Here is a 21,259-nt window from a genome sequence, read left to right as displayed (position 1 = left end):
TGACAAACATAAATCTCCTCTTAGGATCCACTGGAGGTCTCTTAAAAAACTGCAGTTTCCTCAGGTCCAAATTCATCACTGACAGAGCCTGACAAATCAACAGAAAAATGTCCACCACCAATTCATACACTATGAAGCCTTTAATATTTATTTCAGACACAATTTCTATAAAGTATATCAATGATCAATAATACTCAACTTACAGCCCACAGGCCAAATCTGCCCCCCCAAACATTTTCTTTTTTTACAATAAAAATAAAGGATTTCACACTAGGAATTGCCAGAATGCATAAATAGCATCATATAGACCTTGTTAAAAAATGTTGGTGCCACACCCCAAAACAGAGATTCCAGCTAAACCCCTAATGTCGTAAAGTTCTACAAACATTGTAAAAACCTAGAAATAATCCAAAATCCTAGAAATGTCCTAATATCCCAGCAATGTCCTAAAATGCTAAAAATGTTTTGAAATCCTATAAAATTCTTAAAATCCTAGAAATGTCCGAAACTTCTAGAAATGTCCTAAAATCCTACAAATGTTGTGAAAGCGTAGAAACGTTCTAACATCTTAGAAATGTCAAATTAGTATAATTAAAAGTGGCCCCCGAGCAAAGCAAGTTGAGTATCACAGATCTGGTCCTTTGAGTGCATGAGAAGCGTTTCTGTTGGCAATTATAGCAACAAATATCGATCTGTGGATTAATAAAACGCCACAAGTACTTTCAATGATGTCCTATAAAACGGTGTTAAACGTAGAAACGGAGTACATAGATGCTGTTGCCAAGCGTTTCTGCTCCATCCAAACTCCATCCGGAGCCTCGGTCTCATTTAACACCTGTGACAGCTGGAGTGCTGCGCGGAGGGGAGGTCTCAGTCTGTGAAGGTGGCCTGACGAACGTGTCCGGCATGAAGAAGAGACATTGTCTAATTGCCGAGCTGGAAATAGCCTGGAATGGGGGGTGGGGGTCGCTCTGCTCGTGCAGAAGGAGAACGGGATTGCCCCATCCTGTTAAATCACCACCCTGACCTTTGCCCTCGGTGTGGCCACTCAGGGTGACGCTCCTGCACACACGTATGAGCACACACATGGCGGAAAGACGCACATATCACTGACATCACTGGTAATAACAGAGATGACCCCAATCACCAGAGGGAGGAAAAAGGGAAACTGAGCCCCGTTCCTTTTGCCAAGGCTACATTTTATTGCCGGCCTCCATTGTGCCCTCCTGATGACACGGCATTGGAGGATGATCGCCGATAATAGAGTCCGGCCGAGGTGCAGATTAAAAGTACAAATCACATTGTAAACGACTGAGCCGAGCTGCACTGTGTCACCTCCATCTCGCTCTGCGGGGGCTTGTGCTCCCCCGGTTTCAATCTCTCATCTCGACTCGAGGAAGATAACAGAGCACAATGACGGGACGAAGGATCAGAGGAAGTGTGTGGAGCTACAGCACGCCACGGAGAGAGGAAATTAAACCAGGTGTCCTGCCTCTGAACCTCCTCGGGGGGGGCGCAGTCGGGGGAAAAGTGTGACTGATTACCCAGAGGGCCCTCAGAAAGCCTGGCGTCAAAAGTTTGTTTGCAATTTTTTTACATTAGTTATTTGGATAAAACTAAATTAAAACTGTCTCATAAAATCAGTTTAAACACTGAATTCTGTATAACATCACAGCATCACGGCGTTGTTAGCGCCATCTTGGAATGTAAACAGTAGACGCAGTAGCTGTGTCTCAATTCAGAGTCTGCATCCTTCGGAGGCTGCATTCGAAGGCCGATTACGTCACAGCGCTGTGCAAACGCTGTCCCATTTGGTCACGATTCGAAGGCTCCTCCTTACGCAGCTCTGTCATTTCTTTCCCCATGTACGAGAAAACAGGGTTTCAAAAAGGAAAAGGATAGAAAGGAAGCAAACTGAACCCGTTCTCGTTTTGAAAATAACGCTGCTTTGACAGTGGTTTCGGCGTAAGTCTGCGACGCCAAAAGCCATCTTTTGCACTCACATGAAACACCACTGTACGGCGTTGTATGAGAACACCGAGAGGTCCAGTCTCGGTAGGACGGCGTCAGGCTGAAAGCTGCCGGTTATGATGTAATATAAGGAGAATTAGGGCGCCTAAAAGGTGGGCGGGACCAAAAAACCTCGTATCCAGTGTTTGCCTCTCTTCCGAATGTTTTTTTTTTCCACCACCTTTCCCTGTGCCTGTTTTGCCTAATCCTAAACATATGTGCCAGCATGTGTGTCTGTTGACGTCCCGGTGTTGGTTGCCGTGTGCTTTTGTTGTCTGAACATGAACACGTGCAGCGTCAGCCCACCATGTGCATTTGGTAGCACCATCTCAAAACGTCAGCAGCAGATGCAGACGGATATCTAAAACATATTAAATATATGTGGAAGTCCACTGCAAAGCAGCAACATGTGACGAGTCGGGATGAGAACGCGTTTGAAAGATTCAAGAGGAAAATGGCGGGGGGCCCAGAATTTGGAGCTACACGCCTAAACCTCCATGTTTTCTCGCCTCTCTCCTCCAGCGACATAATGAAACAAGTCGAGGAGCAACTCTGGTGACGTTAATTTCCCCCACACGCGGGGTGTCTCCTGTGGTACGGAGCTAAGTGCTGCTCTCTCCTTCTCGCTTGCGCTACACGCAACGTTTCCACCAGTGAATAAAATGTCACATCCGCTGACGAGCGTCACCTCACCGAGCCACGAGGCTCAGTGCCACCAGAGAGAGCGGGATCTCGATCTAACATGATGTTCTCAGACTGAGTATAATCTCAGCATGCTGCTCCTCACTCCTCCCTGGGGCACGGAGGGGAAGGTCATCCATCAAAAGTCAGAGATTAGTCATAGAAATGTGAGCGTGGGGTCGGCATGGTGACCCAAAAGGATGCTGGGATGCAGTCGGCGTAGAGGTCAGACCTTAATAGATGACTCTGTATCGACCAAAGAGAAGGAGGTGGGGAGGACTGTCGGATGCTCTCCTCCTCCCAGACTGGGAGACGAGGAAGACTGACAAATGAGTGCAAAGCAGCTGGGTAAGCCTCCCGAGGACTCTGCAGGCGGAGCAGACGGAGGGGGATGATTGGCTCAGGTTTGGGCTCCCTCTCTCCGCCGCCGTCCCCAGCCGCGACGCGCAGGTTGTTCAAGGCGACATACGGTTGAGTGCCGTGAGTGTCTGCATGGTGACACATTGATGTTGTGCCTCTTCCTCCGATTCCTTTTCATTCCACATGGCACAATGACTGTGCATTTAAAGTTCAGACTGTCAGCTTTAATTTAACAGTCGTCTCAGACAGGCTGGTCGCGTTGCTCAAATAAAGCACATCATTTATTTACTGACTTCCCCTCCCACATGGGTGATATTAATATCATGAACATTAAAGGGCGACTTCACTTCAAATGTTTCCATGTTTTATGTCTCAGTGACTAATAAGAGGAACAATTTATTAAACTGGTCCAGTTCTGAGTGAAAGGGCTGCAGTAATGCAACCACACGCAATTTAAGTCCCTGAAAGTGTTTGTTTTTGCCACTAGGTGGGTTTCCATTACAGATTTGAGTAAAACTTAAGTGATATTTTCAAAAATGTCGAGAAAACACAATTGTGAGATGACTGCGTTTCCGCTGAGTGATGTTATGTGACTTCTTCTCGTGATAACATTACAAGAAGCACGGTGATGGATGTTTAAAACATTAGCAGGTTTATTTCTATTGCAGCAACCAAACTAGCTGTCATTATTTACAATCCAAGGCCACGTAGGCGTGTTATGGGAGCGATAATGGAAAGGCGAGCCATGTATGAAGGTTTCTGGGAGGTAATAGTCCACGATTTCACAGAAGAATTGTGGATTCAAAACTTTTGGATGATCCGCTCAACTTTTGAAGAGTTACATGCTGCAGTAACAGCTCTTGTAGCGCCTGCTGCATCATGAGGGAGCCAGCTCCTATCGACAAGCACACAGCCATAGCATCATGTGACTTATATAATAAAAAAAAGTTTCCATAGCAGTTTTGCAAAATGTGACTTTTTCACCTGAAATATCACCTCAGGAGAGCGTAAAAACCTTTTTGCGATAAATGCGTTTGTGTGCAATTTTTTTGTGACTTCGTTGTAGTAAATCCCCTCTTACTTGGGGTATTTTTTGTGAAATTGTTCATTGTCTGTCATGTTTTTGATTTAAAATTAAGCCAATTTGCTCAGGTTACAAAGGATTAAACAACTTGGATCTCTTAAAGGGTCGACATCTGTTGGGATTCTTCCATAATGTTGTCAGACACTTATATTAACGATCTGAGTCGGGTGTGAAAATGCATAATTGTCCTGAGAGGTTACATTGTTACCTGTTTCACTGCAGCTTTCTTGCTAAAAATTGAACCAATTTAAAAAATGTTGTTCCCATTAGTCACCTAGACACAAAAACATAAGAAAATAGTCTAGGTTTAAAAACACCAAAGTTACCCTTTACAGCATGCTGAATTCAAAACCCAAATGCAGAACTTCAGAGTTTTTTAAGGTTACTCTACACTCGACTCGACTGTACACTTGAACATAATCTGCATCCGTCTAAATACTACAGCGACTAAAACAAGAGGGACCAGGTCCAAAAATGGCTGCTCCTCAGTCAATTATCCGACGTAGCTGTAAAAGCTCACATTCACATCATAATCTGTGTCATTTTACATCCAGAGAGCTCAGAGCGTCGAGCCAAAATGTTAATGTACTGCTGTGCTGATGGAGCTCGCTCTTCATGCATATGCATACTCCCTCTTTCCTACCCAGAATTCCCCCTGCAACCCTCTCCACAACCTGACTGAGGTTTCTAAAAACGGCAGGAAGCTTAACGTCTGTGACAGCAGACGTCACGCCGGAGGAGAGCGACTTTGATGAGACCCGTGCTTTTGGAGGCCTCTTTTGTTAGCGAGGAGCGAATCACGCTTTACAAGATAAATCATCCCGCTAGCAGCCGGCTTAGACTGTGTACAACCAGATAAGGTTGCCAAGGAAACCCTCCTGGAGAACCAATGAGCTTTTTTTGCCATACCAACCTCCTTGATCTGCGCAAACAATTAATACCTTACCCAGGCAGCAGGGAGGGGGCCGGGGAAGTGGGAGGCAGGCACAAATCCCCAGGTGCTTAGCACAACAACACTCGCTCTCCTCAGCTCTGTGAATGAGGACATGTGAAAAAATAATGTCACAAATGGATATTTGGCTGGAAGACACTGAGGGATGATGTATGACTCATTGTGCATTAATTCAATGAGAACAGCCTTTAGTCCAGTTAAACTTAACTTATGGCCTGTGGGCGAAATCTGGCCCTCGATAGTGTGCCAGGTGGCCACCAACCATTTTGTAATGCACCATAAAAATAAAGTGATCCACACTGGGAATTGTTTTTGTACTTTTACAATACATTAAGTGGCAGAGTGTATAACACAGCATCAAAATAGAGCTTGTTTATAAAAAAAAGTGACAGTGGAGGATCCCCCACACCCCCAAACAGAGGTCTTACATAAGCCCCTAATGTCCTAAAATCCAAGAAATGTCCCAAAATCTGAGAAATGACCTAAAGTCCAACAAATGTCCTAAATCTTCAAAATGTCCTGAAATCTTAGAAACCTGCTAAAATACCAGAAATGTCCTAATCTCCTTGAAAATGTCCTAAAATCTGAGAAATGTCCTAAATTCCAAGAAATGTCCTAAAATCCTAGAAATGTCCTAAAATCTGAGAAATTAGCTAAAACCCTAGAAATTTCCTAAAATCCTGGAAATGTCCTGAAATCTTAGAAATATCTTTAAGTGGTAGAAATGTCCTAAAATCTTGGAAACATGTATGGAGATGCCGCTATTGGCCCCTGGCCTGCTTTTATTTTGGCCCCGAGCAAGCTGAGTATTTCAGCTTTGGTCCATAAATCTGATCTGCACGTGTTCAGCGTCTCACATCTCTAATGTCCTTTTAATGAATGTTTTGAATGCATGGCCATAAAATGCCATTATGTCTCGACACGTCCATTTGTAGGACATCTGTGATGGTGCAGGTATCACTGCATCTGGACATTAGGGAGCCCTGATGTGTAGAGCTGCAGGAGAGCCATTAGGACCCGCGAGGGACTTGGACGAGCTATAGATCAGTGCTCTGGGGCCCCTATTTATTACTGACATCCAATTACAGCAATGGACGTCCTCTTAGCGCTGCTACTAAGTGCTTTAGTCCTTTTATTGACTACCTGTCAGCAGCCTGCACACAGCGGAGCTATTGGCTAATAATCAGCTATCGATCGGTCCGCATGTCACCAGCATGTTGTTGAGTGTATAAAACCGAGATTTAGACTCAAGTCACAAATTTGACGACTTTTGACAAGAGCTGTAATGAATGAGTAATACTTCAGTACAGTTTTTTTAATGAGTGTATCTGTACTTTACTTGAGACAAATGAAGGGACGGGAGAAAAGAAAGACTTTAATTTCTTTAAGTTGGGAAAAATACCTGTTTGTTTTTTATATATTTAGGCTTAGTATTTAAGGTGTACGTAGTTTACCTTTTGCACGCTTGCTTTTTTATTTATTTATTTACATTGGATCCCCATTAGTTGTTACCATAGCAACAACTATTCTTCCTGGGGTCCACACAAACAAGACAAGACATACAAGATAAATCAAATATACATTAGTAATTAAAAACATAAAGAAAAAATATAATCACAACAAACCAGGAGCTAAAATAATAAAAAACAAAAAATAAGATATTCTCAGGATTTTTGTCATATTGTCAAGAATATCGTTAAACATCCTGAAACATTGCGATGTTATTTTACGGACATATCGCCGGAAGTGTGAGGTGGGCGACAGTGGTTAACATTGAAAGATGTAACAGCAACATGTGCGTCCTTCAGTCATTAACTTTCACACCATTCAGCATACTTAATTAGAAAGCTAATTTTGTACAACTTTGATTAGCGCTGGCTCGCAATGAAACTAATTACCCACCACATTAACTGAAGGGGGAAATTGGCTATAATTGAAAAAAGATGTTGTTGACACAAATGCTGCGGACAATACAGTGCAGCGCGGGGATCAGGATGAGTCAATAAGAAGCCTACAGGTCGCCGGTCGGGTCACAAACCTCTGCATGCTGACGCTGAATGGTGGAGAGACGGCAGGCGGCGATTGTGCCTGTCTGTTTAATTGATTAATTACAGTCATTAAGTGGTTAGAAAGTCACCTCACCTGGTGTAAAGGGGGAGGAATTCAGCGGCTGATTAAAATTAATCACAGTCAGAGAGCAGCAGGAAGCCGAGTCCCCCGGGAACACGCGCCACTGGAGACGAGACAAATTGAGTTTTTAGTCAAGCTGCTGCTTCTGTAAACAAATAAACAATCCCTTTTTCTTAATTTCATGGACTTTTATTATTCAAAAATACAGCACAAAAAGTACACACAAAAAAAAAGAAAAAAAAAAAGGTTTTCACACAGTGTGCAAACCTCAAAGGAGATCTCCATACAATATTAGTACGCTGATTTCATAGCTACAGTTAATATTGTTAGTAATTAATGAGCACGGAGAGAGACAGGAGCGGCTCCCTCTGAGCTCTACAGTTTGTCAGCAGGTGAAATTCTACAGGGGCCCGTCATGACAGCAAACTCCTTCATGTACAATACACAAGCTCCCACACACACACACACGCACACACACACACACACACACACGCGCACTGGTGTTTAACAGGAAGTGACAGATGTGATTTCTTTGTCCGGGCAGCCCCGGCTCGGTCTCACTTTCCTAGATGTTAGAAAATAGGTGCGACATCAAATCTACCAGGAGGCCGAGGTGTTGCTACGACCTCCGATCAGATCTCACACAAACACAAACAACAGAGCGCCCCAGGAATGAGTCCGAAAATGTGGAAATGACTTCGTATTTCAGCATCTCCGGTGTCCTCATCTCAAAGTCAATGAATTTTTTTTTTTTGGGTAAGATGCCCTAAAATAAGGTCACGCAAGCTAAAGAGACTTTAGCTTTTGTTCTACAACAAAAACAGTTTGATTAATACCCCACTGATGAACTAGGAAGCTTTTGTTTGTTGAGAAATCCAATCTGACGCTTTTTATCGTTTATCGTTTGAGGAAACAGCGTTCTAATCAGGGCTCCCTCACATTTTCACAGAAAATTTCAATACATTTCCATTATTTTTTAAGGACTTATGCTAAAAATTTCGTGTACGTGATCGTAAACAAAACATCTCACATCGACACGTTAGAGATGCGTTACATTGACAGCTACAGAAAATAAATTTGCCGTCGTTATTTTAGGTACCTTTGGAAGATTACGGTCACAATTTCTTCTCATACAACAGAATTCCATGACTTTTCCAAAACTCTCAGTGATTTTTACCAATAACATGACTTTTCCAGGCATGGAAAAATGTGACAGTGAAATTCCATGAACCCTGTCTATTTCTACATGAATTAACGAACAGTCAAAGTGAAGATGGATGACAGAAAATGGATAACCAAACGGTACATTTCAACAGCGCCCCCAATTTAATGGTCCAGTTTGCGCTCCGGCACTCAAAATGAGTGTTTCTGAACGCACCCAAAACATGTAGGTATCAAATATTTGTCTACGGAGCTTTTTTTATCTACAGTAATCCAAAATACCATGAAAAAATCCCATATGCTTTTAGACGAGGGCACCAGGGCGACGCTAACTTCCATTTGGCATACAGAAAAATGTCATCTGGGACACTCTATGCTGGAAATTTCCAATCATACCAGGGAGCATTTACACTGTACTGACACGACCTGCAGCGCCCCTCCTCTTCTGTTTTGACAGCACGGCAGAGCATCACATATACATACAAACATCATCTTTAAATCATTCAACTGTGTTGTGATTAGATACTTCGACAGGATATTTATACAAACAGCCAGAATCATTAGTGTTATTTCTTTAAAAAAAAAAAAAAAAAAAAGCACATCAATTTACGTCATCTTAAATAAAATAAAAAAAGTTTTGGAATACAAAATCAAAGCTTTAAGTCAATGATGAAAAATTTTGTTAAAGGGACAGTTCACACAAAAATATGGTTTTTTTTTTGTTTTTTTTACCTGTAGTGCTAATTATCAATCTAGATTTTATGGTGTGAGTTGCCAGATGTTGAGATATCGGCTGTACAGATGTCCAAAATGATAGCGCTAGATGCCACGTAGCTTGTGGTGCTTAAAGTGACAATCCCCCAGAAAACAAAACAAACAAAAAATATATATAAATATAGGGAATTCAAAAAAAAAAAAGAAAAAAAGAAATCAAATAATAAATATAGGGGAAAAAAATAAAAAAAAACTAGAAAAAAAATTCTTTTGGAAAAATTTAAAAATCATCATGGATCAATCACACAAACATTGCTCCACCTTAAAAAAAGCAGTACAATTTAAAAGTAGTTTTCCTCTTAAAATACATAAACATAACTGCAGGTTATTACTGGTAAACATGAAGACAGACGTGGAACACGAGGAGAAAACAGAAGCGTATGAAATGAAAAACCAAAGTGTCACACGCATCAACGCATATTAGAGCTACGTTACATCGACGGCTTCAGAAAATAATTTTGCAGTTATAGAGGATTACTGAAACACTGACTAACTTTTCCAACACTTTCAAGGATATTCCATAACTTTTCCAGGTCTGGTAAATGTGACTGTTAAATTCGATGACTTTTCAAGGTTTTCCATGACCGTGGCAACTCTGGTTCCTACATGAAACTGCTCACAACCAGGTCTGTGGATCATTTTGAGTAAGCAGGTCATGATTTCATGAAACTGACATCGTTTGAGTTTTTCAAATGTGTTTTTTTTCTGCTCTGAGTTTCTTTATGTTGGAGAGAAGGCAGACATCTCTGCGGCCGATAACTCACAACCAAATGTTATAAACAGCACTACAGGCGAGAGAAAAAATATGTATTTTTGGTTTTCTGCATGAACTGTCCCTTTAAGCTGTGGGGAGATTAGCATGAGTTGAGTGGGTGTGGGAAATCCTCGACTTGACCTGATCGAGGCAACAGAAAACAATCAATATTCACTGATTATGATTTTGATCTGGCGGCTGTGGGCTATGATTCGGGATGATGTCACAGCACACACTGGCGGACGTGCTACGACAAACCTCAACCGGGGAAACAAGGCACAATAGAAGTTATCAGAATCCAGCTGTGAGGGCTGAGCAGAGGTGCACTGAGGAGAGGTGTGTAAGGCTGCAATAAGGAAGAGAATAAGGCGTCGGAGAAAAACAAAACAAAACAAAAAACACTCCAAGTATTCGTACTGTTTTAGCAGACACAATGAGACGTTGGGTTTCTCAATGTTGGAAGAACGGCGTATTTTAAGAGCAGAATAACCCACAACCTGTGAGGTCTTAAGAGTAAATTTGTTGATGGTCGCTCGACATTTTTGAGAAGTCTCACCCGACAGAAATTAAAGAGCAGCACGATGTTTTTGTGAAGCATTTAAAGCAGTGTAAGTTTTCCTTGTGCTTCATTAAAAACTGCCTTTTACAGGTCTTTAAACCTTTGAATCCTGAGCAAAAAGGTAATTCTCTTCAAAAACATGGGAAAATGCAATGAGCAAATTTAAAGAAATTTGTAAAAGGTGGCAAGGACTTGAAAATTAATGTTAAAAAAAGGAGAGAAATACAGATTTTTTGTGTGTGGAAAAATGTCCAGAAACTATAAATATGATTGTTAGAATTATACATTCAAAACATGTTACAGAATATATAATATTTTTTCTATTTTTAGTACTTTTTCAGGTTATTTCCTTGTTTGTTTGCTTATTTTTGGGTAATTTTCTTGTAAATCTTTACTAATTTCTTCAGCCACTGTCCTGCTGCTTCTGACTTTGAATGCAGGTCGACATCAATCTGGATTGAAAACTCCTATCTCCACATCAACGGTCTGGAGCTGTCAATCGCACTGCACCACAAAACATGACGCCCACGACATGACAAAACTCTCCCGCTGTGGGACATAAAAAGAAAAGTGTCGAGCAAAACTTTTTTCTATCAAAAGTACATCATTTCTGTCGAGTGAGACTCATCCAGTGTTGAGTGCACGAGCATAAATTAGGCTTAAGACTGACTGAAAGAACATTTATAATATCCAGCACTGAGAGACGGCAGTGAACTTAAACTAAAGGTGGTTGTAAAGTGAAGAGAGAAGTATAATACAGCTTTCTAAGGCTTTTCTCATTTCTTCCTCTTTGTGTGCCAGACTTCACATTCTTCATTAAAAAGTCCAATTAACGCCACAGAGGGTTTCATATTGACCACAGAGAGAAGGTTAATCAAGATATTGGCTCCTCGTAATGCGACTGCAAATAAGGAGGATTACGTATGCTGGACATCTGAGCGGGAGCGGGGGACACAACAGATGATGAGTTAAGACTGTGTGTGTGTTTGGGGAGCGTTCTGGTGGTCACGGGGTGAGGGGCCTGCGGACAGTCAAACACAATCAAAGCTGATTGCTCGGTGAACCCTGATGTCCAGCTGCCCCCTTTATTTCCCCAATAACTCCTTTTTTTATTGTTTTTTTTTTGAGCTCGGTCAAAAAGCAATAATCCACCCAATCATGAGATGTTTTGGTCTGAACCTCCCCCTCACCACCAGCCAATCGTGTCCAATTTAACCCCCCCGCGCCCAAACCCAGACTGGACAACTCAAAGAGAGCTTCAACGGCAAACGGTTGACCTAAATAGACATTTTTCAGCCTGGTTGAAGGATGAATTAAAGTCTGTTTCTTCTAAAAAATCTGCCTTTCACCCCCCCCCCCCCAAAAAAATCTCATTTAACGATAAATTTATGGGATTAAAAATGTGCCTGACAAAAGATGATACTGTTATGTAGGCATCCAAAGACCATAAATGAACTATACATTTCCCAAACTCCCGTTCACAAACACACACTTATATTCACACACACACATACAGCTGCAGTTTTGTACATACATGCATGCATACAGCTGTACAGCGGGCCAACTACACTGTCAAACCTGACACGTTGATCTTACTTTAAAAAAATCTAGAAACCGGATTTTCTTCAAAACATTTTTTTAAAAAAGTAAATATGTCTTAAGTAAAGTAAGAGAAAGATTTAGTCGAAATATTTATTTTTCTTTTGAATGATTATTTCATAAGTGGATTTGTTATGATTGTTGTTGGTATGATTATTTCATTTTTTTCCACAAACACCGGCTTGTCTTGTCACTCTGCAGCAAAAATGTCCCTACTTACGACTGCTTGACTTGGAGTGATCTCAGTCGACTAAGGGGGTCCGACTGATAATTTGATCTCCAACTTTAAAGGGGCAGCACAAATAAAAAAACAACTTAAGGTAATTAGTTCCCTACATTTAAAAAAAAAAACTAAGATCAACTTCACATTTTACAGTGTACTGGCCTGGACTTGTTTTGTATCTCTACAGCGAGGGCCATCTATGTTTAAAAAACATGCATTCACTTATGTACAATATAATTTGTATATTGACCATTCCACGTTATATCCACACCAATTTTCAGTGAGAAAGTCCAGGAAGTAAAATTTTTTTTTTTTTTTGTTTTTTCGTATTTGATAAAAAGTCAATGTGCTCTGTTGTGATTCCAGTACAATATCTCTTCTCAGCACCACAGCAGAGCCAGGTCTTCATCAGAGGACAAAAATCCCGTTTGTACTTAACCAAGAGCTAAAAGTCGGGCGAGTCGGCACCACCCAGCTCTTGCTCCACCTTCATTGGCTTGTGTCCTCCGTTCCCTCCTCCTCCTTGTCCCTTCTCCAGAAGGGGACGGGCTAGACGATAGAGCCGTCCCTGTTTTGGGCAGGGATCATGACTGGGACGCCCCCCATGCGGCTGATGTTGGGGCCTGCCACCCTAGGAGCGTTGGGCGGGGGCAGAGGGGCGTGGCTCGGAGGCCTATCGTACTCCTCTGACGAGGGGATCTTGTCGTACTGCGGCTTCAGGGCGTACTCATGCAGGTTAGAGGGCGACATGGAGCCCAGGGACGAGCGCTGGCTGCCCACGGTGAAGCTGCGCGCCGTCGAGACGCGACTCTTAGGAGGCGGCACGTCCTCTCTGAGAGGAAACAGAGACGGCAGCGTGTTTAGACATTAAGGCGAGTTTATTTGTATAACACATTTCACCCTCAGGGTGATTCAAATGCTTTACATGAAACATCAAACACATCAATACAAAGTGCAAAAGAGACAAATTATAAAGGGACATGAAAATGGAGTTAAAACATTAAAGTCATTAAAGTAGCAGTGTGTAGGATTTAGTGATATGGTTTTAGAATAATCACAATATTTTCATGCTATATTGCGATACATGATTTATATCTTGATATTCTGAAGTCTCCTCTAATCTACTGTAAACTACTAAAATACAAAATTCACTTAAGTTGAAAATAAAATAGCTGCTGCCATGAAAAAAGTTACATGAACTTCTGTTATAATTAAATTTAATAAAATACTGCTATAATGTTTGATTGTTTCGGTGCCGTGCATTGTGTAGACGCCCCCTTAGGCCGCGGGGACGGTCACAAAGCGTTATCAGATGATGTAAACTAAATGAAAGATATAGAATTATATGAAACAATAGACATTTTTTATTGTCAGACAATATATTTTGTCATATCTACTCTCTCAGTACTGGACAAATTTTAAAAAATTGTGATCAAAAAAGAGAGTTCCAGAGTTTCCTTTTGAGAGTTGCAGCAGTTTTCTGGGAGTGTCGTCCAGATTTATGGCGCATAAAACTGAACGCTTCTGTTTACAAGATTCACTTTTATTAACTCACCTGAGAGTCAATTCAGAGAAACTGATTATGGAAAATGATTTTCTAAGGCGCTACAGACCATAATGAAGCTTGATGAGACACAGGTATAAAAGTCTGGCAGTTGTGGCCCACAGTGAGGAAAACAATGAATACTTAAGGAGTCTGCATGAGTCATTTCAGGAGCGAAACATGATTTGACTCAGTAAAGAGGGACAAATAATTGGAGCCGGCCCATTTGATTGGTCGGAGCAGTGTCTGCACCGCTCAGCCACGCTGACTGTGTAATAGCCTGTAGAGATTGAGCTGAGCAACCAAGTACAGCGATGCCCTCTACTCCCTCTGCCACCACATTAACAACTAATAAGCAGCAATAATCCAGTTAAATGCTCAATCAAACTGAGCCTGAGGGGCCAGAGCTTGTTTGGGCCGTAGCTTCATGCTGTGGTGTTTCAGCGAATGTGTGTGTCTGTGTAGACGAGACAGGACCAGCGGTCTAATCCTCTTTGTCCTACAGCGCGAGTGTCACATTGTGGTCTTAGACAGATTCAGTCCGCAGCAGAGTGATAGTAAGCCCAGGGGTTGTACTGAGCCCGTGGGCCGGATGGAGAGTTGGATGGCGAGGGGTGGGGGGGGGGTTAGGGTAGGAGGTTGTGGAGGGCGGGTGGAGGGGCAGCCTGCAGCAGACATGACACAGGATCCACAGAGCAAACAAAGCTTTCAAACTGATTACCACAGCTGTTTATTTGAGGAGGGGTAAAAAAAGAAAAACGCTGATGGAGAAAAACCATTTTCATGGTTGTTGGGGCTGTCGGAGACGTGTCGGTGTGTGCGCATGTGTGTGCCTGTGGATCTGAAATGACCATGGGTCATACGACATGGGGAGCTGAGAGTAATAATCACACGTAAAATGTGGCATTTTTTGGCGCCTACATTTTATCGAGCATTATAAAACCTGAGAAACATTTCTCATTATATGGCAAAGACTACACAGTGTCACAAAAGCCATCAAATGGGAGCTTCGGGTATCTCTGAGCCTGTTAACCCACGATATTAAAGAAGTATTTCACCGATATAAAGAAGGTACTCAAATAAAACTAGGCCGAATCTGCAGTAGAGAGACACAAATACTACTGGAAATGGCGCTACATGACCAGAGAAAACACAGGAAAAAGACACTTTTGCTTAAGAGGTAGATAGGGTTCCTACAGACAGGAACAAGGACTTTCAAGTACTTTTTTAACCACTTACTTTTATTTTCACTGATGAAATTGTTTTCAGAAGTGTTTAAATTTGTAAACGGAACCTAAAATTGCTAAGTGCTGACGCCGCTCTGTTTATACCTGGTATACACGTATGTTATTATCACGTGTAAACAGGGCCTGTGAGCCGAGGGCCGCTGATGTTTTACCTGATTTCGTTGCAGATCTCCTTCTCGTACTTCTTCCTGTGACGGGCGCGGCAGCAGCAGAAGAGGATGATGGCGATGATGATGAGGAACAGGAGAACAGCGATTATGGCTCCTGCGATGATGCCTGCAGTGTTTGGGGCTGAACAACACAAGGAGGGGGTGGTTTGGTTTGGTTAATGTAATTTGGGTAGCAATGATTTTAATATAAGTAACAGCTGCATATCATCATCATCATCATCATCATCAAAACATTGTTTATTCATTGAAAACTCACTGAGCACAAAGGTCTTTCACAACAGTACTGAATTCACATTCAGTGGGCTAGAAGGATGTATACTATATGATTGCAATCACAATAAAATGATGAAGAAGTCCATAAAAACAAATAATTAGCAGCAATGTCTGTCAAGGCTTATAAACAGCAATAAAACAATAAAAAGACAAAAAAGTAAATATACTAAATACTATACTAACTAATAAATAGAAAATGGGATGGTGCAATGATGTATTTATTTAAATCCTTTTTACACATAGCAAGATGTATCGAGTGGACTGAAATAGCAATTGATTTTACTATTATTTTAGTAGGCTACCAAAAGTTGAATTTGTAATATTTACAATTTATATAATAATTTTAAAAAATGAAGATAATTGGCATCCTTGTATTGATACAATATTGCCATGTAAAAATATTTTTCCCCCACCCCTGTAAATACATGGTGCAGGATTATTTTCTGGGGCAAAGTGGCGCTTTGACTGTAGCTTTTGGTGCTCATGATTCATAACAAGTGAGTAATTATTCCTCTTTTAGAATCTAGCACCTTTTTCTCAGCTTATCACACTGAAAATGGTTAAATATTTCTTAAGTACAATTACTAGTATCAGTTGAGAGATCCTTCTACCACTAAAACCCAAATTAAATTTTCAGCATCTGCACAGCCACAGGCTTCTGTCTGATGTAAATTTCATCATCTGCTGACTGCATGTGTGTATGCCGAGACCAGATCTAATGTAAACAGAGCTGTGGTCTGTTCTGGAGTATATCCGCCCCGAAGGACGATTCCGAAACAGACGCTGGGTCAAAGAGGAGTGTCGGGGAAAGAATGAGCACCTCTGGCACATTTTGTAGCTTATAAGCACATTAACAAAAAGTGGTCCTGCGCTGGATAAACAGTGCTCAAAAACGAGCGCAAACAAGGAATAAAAACAACTGATTAGAACAGAACAGGAGTAGGATTAGATAATCATTTTGTTTACTTCTGCTCCATTTCAGACATGAAATGTAACTCAATGTTGCTTATTGAAAATTTGTTTTATATGTTTACTATTATTGTTTTTTCTTCTTCTGCATAGTACTTGATTTATTTTCTTCTGTGTGGAATAAAGTATATTCAATTCAACTCAATACTTTTACTCATTTTCAAACAGCATTTTACAGTGAAAACTATCTCCATACACAGAGGAATTGCAGTAGTGTTTCATAATCCATCCATCCATATCGACACGCCTGAAAATAACCATCACATTAGCGTTCTCGTACACTGGGTATGCGTGTAAACAGGATACAGAGTGCAGTCAGAGTAGATTTTCAAACCGTTTTTAATAATCTTTTATCTTTGCACCTCTTGTCTTAACTTTTGCTATTTTTAATTATTATTTTCTAAAATAAATAAAAGTTAATTAATTTTACCTTTTATTTCGTATTGCTTTACTATTTTATTGTGAATCTGTATCCTTTATTGTGTTTCATGTTTTATTGCTTTTGAATTGAACTTTAGAGTTCCCGGTTGTATAAAATGTGCTATACAAATAAAGCTGTCTTGCCTGTATAAAGTACTTCAAACTGTACTGCAAAAATATAGGTTTACTAGACTTTTTTTATCAGCCAGCTGACCATCAGCCAGCAGAGCAACAGGTTTAAACATGAAACAGGCTGAATGCAGGTCGGTGCATCAAGGTGAAGTTAGTCGGGTACTCACGAGGCGTCACGCTGAGCTGTAGTATACATTCCTCAGTGCCAACGCGGTTGGTGGCGGTGCAGCGGTAGGTGCCAGATGCGCTGGCAGATGCGTTCCTCACGTTAATGGTGCCTGCCAGTGGATCTGCAGTGAGGGCAGAGAACACATCAATGAAGAGATGACAGTGTTAAACAGACAGAGAAGCTGTGTGTGGAACGTGGAGACGCATTTGTTTGGGTGTGAGAGGGTCCATTACCCATCACGGCGCTGCTGGGCAGCAGCTTGTTGTCGCTGGTCTTCTCCCAGCTGTACTGCAGGGGGTTGGTGCCCTCGTTAGATTTGCACCTCAGCACAATGTCTTTGCCTTCCTGCGTGGGGCCTTCGGCGTAGCACCTGGGCTTGGACGGCTTCACTGTGGAGAGAACAGAGGGAAGTGATTGAGAGAGGTGAAAAATAACAGACACGACCTGGTGGCCACATTAGCTTGAAACAAAACAGTCATCCCGCCTACAAAAGTGGTATTTTTCATGTTTTATGTTCCTGCACTTTAAGTCAAGATAGATTTAAGACTTTTCAAGACTTTTTTAATGCCACCCACAATTAAGTTTAAGGACAATTTTGCCCATGTGTTTATTGTGACATGGCTCTTTGTCCAGTGAAAAAGTTATCTACGTCAAATGTTGAAAAAAACGCTCCATTTTAGAGTGGAACACTTGCAACACAATGATTATATTATATTATCATTAAAGTATCTATTTGATTTACCAACAAAAGTGGGAAATGTCTGCAATTTTTGGCAGGTTTTCTGGGTGATTTTGTGTTTCTCGATCTGCGTGTGAGATTCCATTATTAAGAGATTATTTTGTGAGACTTTTAAATTGTGTAACAAAAAAAATGTTGCCAATTATTCATTTATATTTTTTACAATGCAAAGTCAGAAAACAACGATTCATAAAATCTCACTTCCCATGTCTGAGCATTTTTAAGACTTTGAAAGACTAACTTGAGCAAATTTTTAATACCAATTAAGGCCTTATTTTTAGATGAATGAACTCAATGCCTTTTAAGACTTTTCAAGGATCCGCGGGAACCGTGTGTGTGTGTGTTTTGTGTATTCCTAAAGTTCACCTCCTCCCTTGCTCATAGCAGCAGTCATCAGTTTAATGAGAGCAGTAATCAGAGTAATTGATACAGCTGCTGTCATTACAGGAGCTGTCACTCAGGATAATCGCAAGGAAGAGGGGAGCCGCTTGCCATTGGACACAAAAAACACACACGTAGCATTCAGGGTTAACCCTTTCAAACCTGGATCAACATCAGTTTTCTTGTGCTGTGCTCAGATGCCTTTTACAAACTGTTTAACCTTTGGAAACCAGAGCAAAATGGTTTGATTTCTTTTAAAACATGGGCTGAAAGGCAGTGAGCAACTTGTCTCACACATTGCAAGAAATTGGTAAAAGGTGACAGAAAAAAAAGACCTGAAAAGTAGTTATTTAAAAAGGGGAAAAAAACTAGGAAATATGTCCAGAAAACCATATTCATTGTTACTATTATATTAGAATATATTAAAAATGTCTAAATATATATTTTTTCAATTTTAAGCAATTATTTTAAAGATTGTTGATATTTAATAGGACAGCATTAGTGTAAAAGTGGGGAGAGAGAGGGGATGACATGCAGCAGGTTGGAATTGAACCTGCGGCTGCAGCAGCAAGGACACAGCCTCAGCACATGGGGCGCCAGCTCTACCAAGTGAACCACAGGACACTTTTTTGGGGGTCATTTTCTTATGTGTGAGTGTGTATGGTTGTTTTGTTTTTTTTAAATGTTTTTGTTTTTTTTTTTCAAGTTATTTCCTTGCAATTAAAAAAAACTAATTTCCTGCTCATTTTTGGCCCATGCCATGTTAAGATGCTCATTGCCTTCTCCCATATTTTTGCAAGAAATCAAACCAATTTGCTCTGGTTTCAAAGGGTTACGGATGGAGGCAAAGCTTTCTGTAATGAAGCCGAACACGAGCAAACACTCCTCGGTCAGTCGGGGAGAGTGCTGCTGGCAGGGGACGAGATGAGGGGATTCGAAAACAAACAGAGCTTCAAATTAAAAGCAGACCAATGAAACCCAGACGTGCAGTCAGCCAGGCGAGGAGGGGAAAAGGGAGGGGGGAAACAGAGAAAGAGAGGTTATGTTCCTGAGGCCACAATCCAAGTCCGTGCTGTGTGTTCGCTGACAGAAAACTGACATCACGGTGTGGTAATAATGGGTTCTGTAACAACAAAACCCCGCAGTGGGGCTCTCCAGATCTGAACCAGGTGTCAGGCGGGAGGGGGAAGCTTAGCAGGCATAACCGTGAGGATTAACAGTAGACTGACAGTACTGAGTGCTCCTACTAATCTAATAAACACACAGGGGGTCAGCACGGAGGGGGCAAAACAGAGAGCTGGGGAGAGCAAAAATTAAGCGAGCGCTGATGGACAGATGGTGGAGTGATGGGGGCCGAGGCCGCGCAGCTCCTAACTCACCGGCCTGCTCTTTGCTGCACCTACCCACACATCCACACAGTAAATGTCAGAGAGCTATGACATTTTGAATACATCTTTTAAAGGTGAAAGTCAACTCGACAGATCTGAGGGCTGTAACACACGGCTCCTCTTATTAGGACCGCTGTCCGATGAGCAGATTTATTTGTTTGAAAGATGAGGTCAAAGAGGAAGGTGACAGAGGCTGGAGGAGCACAGAGAGATAAAGGGCAGAGCGATACAGCTAACCTGGCGCTGTTAAACGAAACAATGAATTGAGATTTATGAGCCGCACAAGGCTATCCTGCGGACGAGATAAGAAGAGAGGAATTGCTAGATTGTGGTGCAGTTTGGAAGCGAACAACTTCAAGGAGTGACGACTGATTGTTGACTGATAAAGTGAAATAAAAGCGACTTGTGGGCTCTAAAGCCAGGCAGGAGGAATTATAGAGATTGGCTGTTGAGCTCTGCAGCGAGATGTGATGAGGATTGCCTGGTCAATCAGGAAAGCAATAGAGCTGTCCCTTGAAAGTCCTGGATTCAAATCATCTGTCGACTGAGATTGCTTCAAGACGAGCAGTCGTTTTTGTCTGTGCAGTGAATTTCTGAGGATGTTTTAGTCTACACATTTTGCTGCTGATTGAGTGGTCTTGACTTTCACACTACTCTTTGGTACAGAGAGCTGCGGACACACAGGCAGCGGCAGAGAGGAGGAAAGAGGAGTGACCTGCTTATGAGTCTTGAATTTCTGGCTAAGTCTCTGGCTTTGGTTTGATATCCAGTGTTGGCAAAAAATGTTTTGCACATTTTCGCTCCGTTGTAAGCGCAGATAGCTTGTTTACTATATTATGTGAATGCCGTTGTCCCACTGAACATCCTGCGGAGTCTGTTCAAATTTAAACTTTATATGGAAAACAAAACAAATCTTTGAAAATCCGCATTGAACAGCCAAATCCAACTTGACTGATATAATTCTGAGTCGGGTACAGCCCTAGAAAGCAGAGTGACATGATTGGCTGCAAACAGGGAATATTTGGTTAAAACAGATCAGTCTCACTGTTCATTGTTCAAGATTCAAGATTCAAGGTTTATTGTCATTCCAAAACATGAGGTTCACGAGAGAGAACAAAACTAAGTACTCAGGTCCCGGTAAGCAACAATAAAACAGGACACTAAAATATAAAACCAGCAGAAACAACAAATAAATGCAATAAAATAAAATAAAATTCTCTCTGTTAATGAAACTAAAATCCTGGCATTTGTTCCTGGTGTTCTTCACCAGGGTTTAGGAAAAAATAATTAACTGGAGTAACAGGTGAACTAGCTTTAAAAGTGACATGTTTTCTTTTTAAATGCAGCACAGAACTGATTTCTGTTGATGTGAAAAAGTGGTTCATGTGGATTTTAAAAAGTATGACAAATATTAGGAGAAGTACTCTAAGTGTTAAATATTTAAATTTTTATTTGGTGTGGTTGTAAGGTTAGAATGAGTGCTTAGGTGTGTTAGCCGGTCTGTCTGCCAGGCCAAAACATTCAACATAAAAGAAGCACTG

At 41.3% G+C, this 21,259-nt stretch overlaps 1 protein-coding gene across 1 annotated transcript in view; it reads right to left on the bottom strand.

The window, feature by feature from the left end:
* Window positions 1-7,384: 7,384 nt before the first annotated feature.
* Window positions 7,385-21,259, bottom strand: part of cxadr (CXADR Ig-like cell adhesion molecule) — a 58,211-nt gene continuing 44,336 nt past the window's right edge. The window contains exons 4-7 of the mRNA XM_042499269.2: window positions 17,444-17,599; window positions 17,209-17,331; window positions 15,230-15,368; window positions 7,385-13,119 (exon numbers count right to left, since the gene is read on the bottom strand). Coding sequence (XP_042355203.2) covers window positions 12,837-13,119; window positions 15,230-15,368; window positions 17,209-17,331; window positions 17,444-17,599 — 701 coding nt within the window. The 3' untranslated portion in view covers window positions 7,385-12,836. The remainder of the gene's footprint in view (window positions 13,120-15,229; window positions 15,369-17,208; window positions 17,332-17,443; window positions 17,600-21,259) is intronic.

Source organism: Plectropomus leopardus, chromosome 15, assembly GCF_026936395.1.
Source record: "Plectropomus leopardus strain MGB_pleo_1.0 chromosome 15, ASM2693639v1, whole genome shotgun sequence".
In the NCBI taxonomy this organism is placed as follows: domain Eukaryota; kingdom Metazoa; phylum Chordata; class Actinopteri; order Perciformes; family Serranidae; genus Plectropomus; species Plectropomus leopardus.
This window is presented reverse-complemented; position numbering and strand designations above follow the sequence as displayed.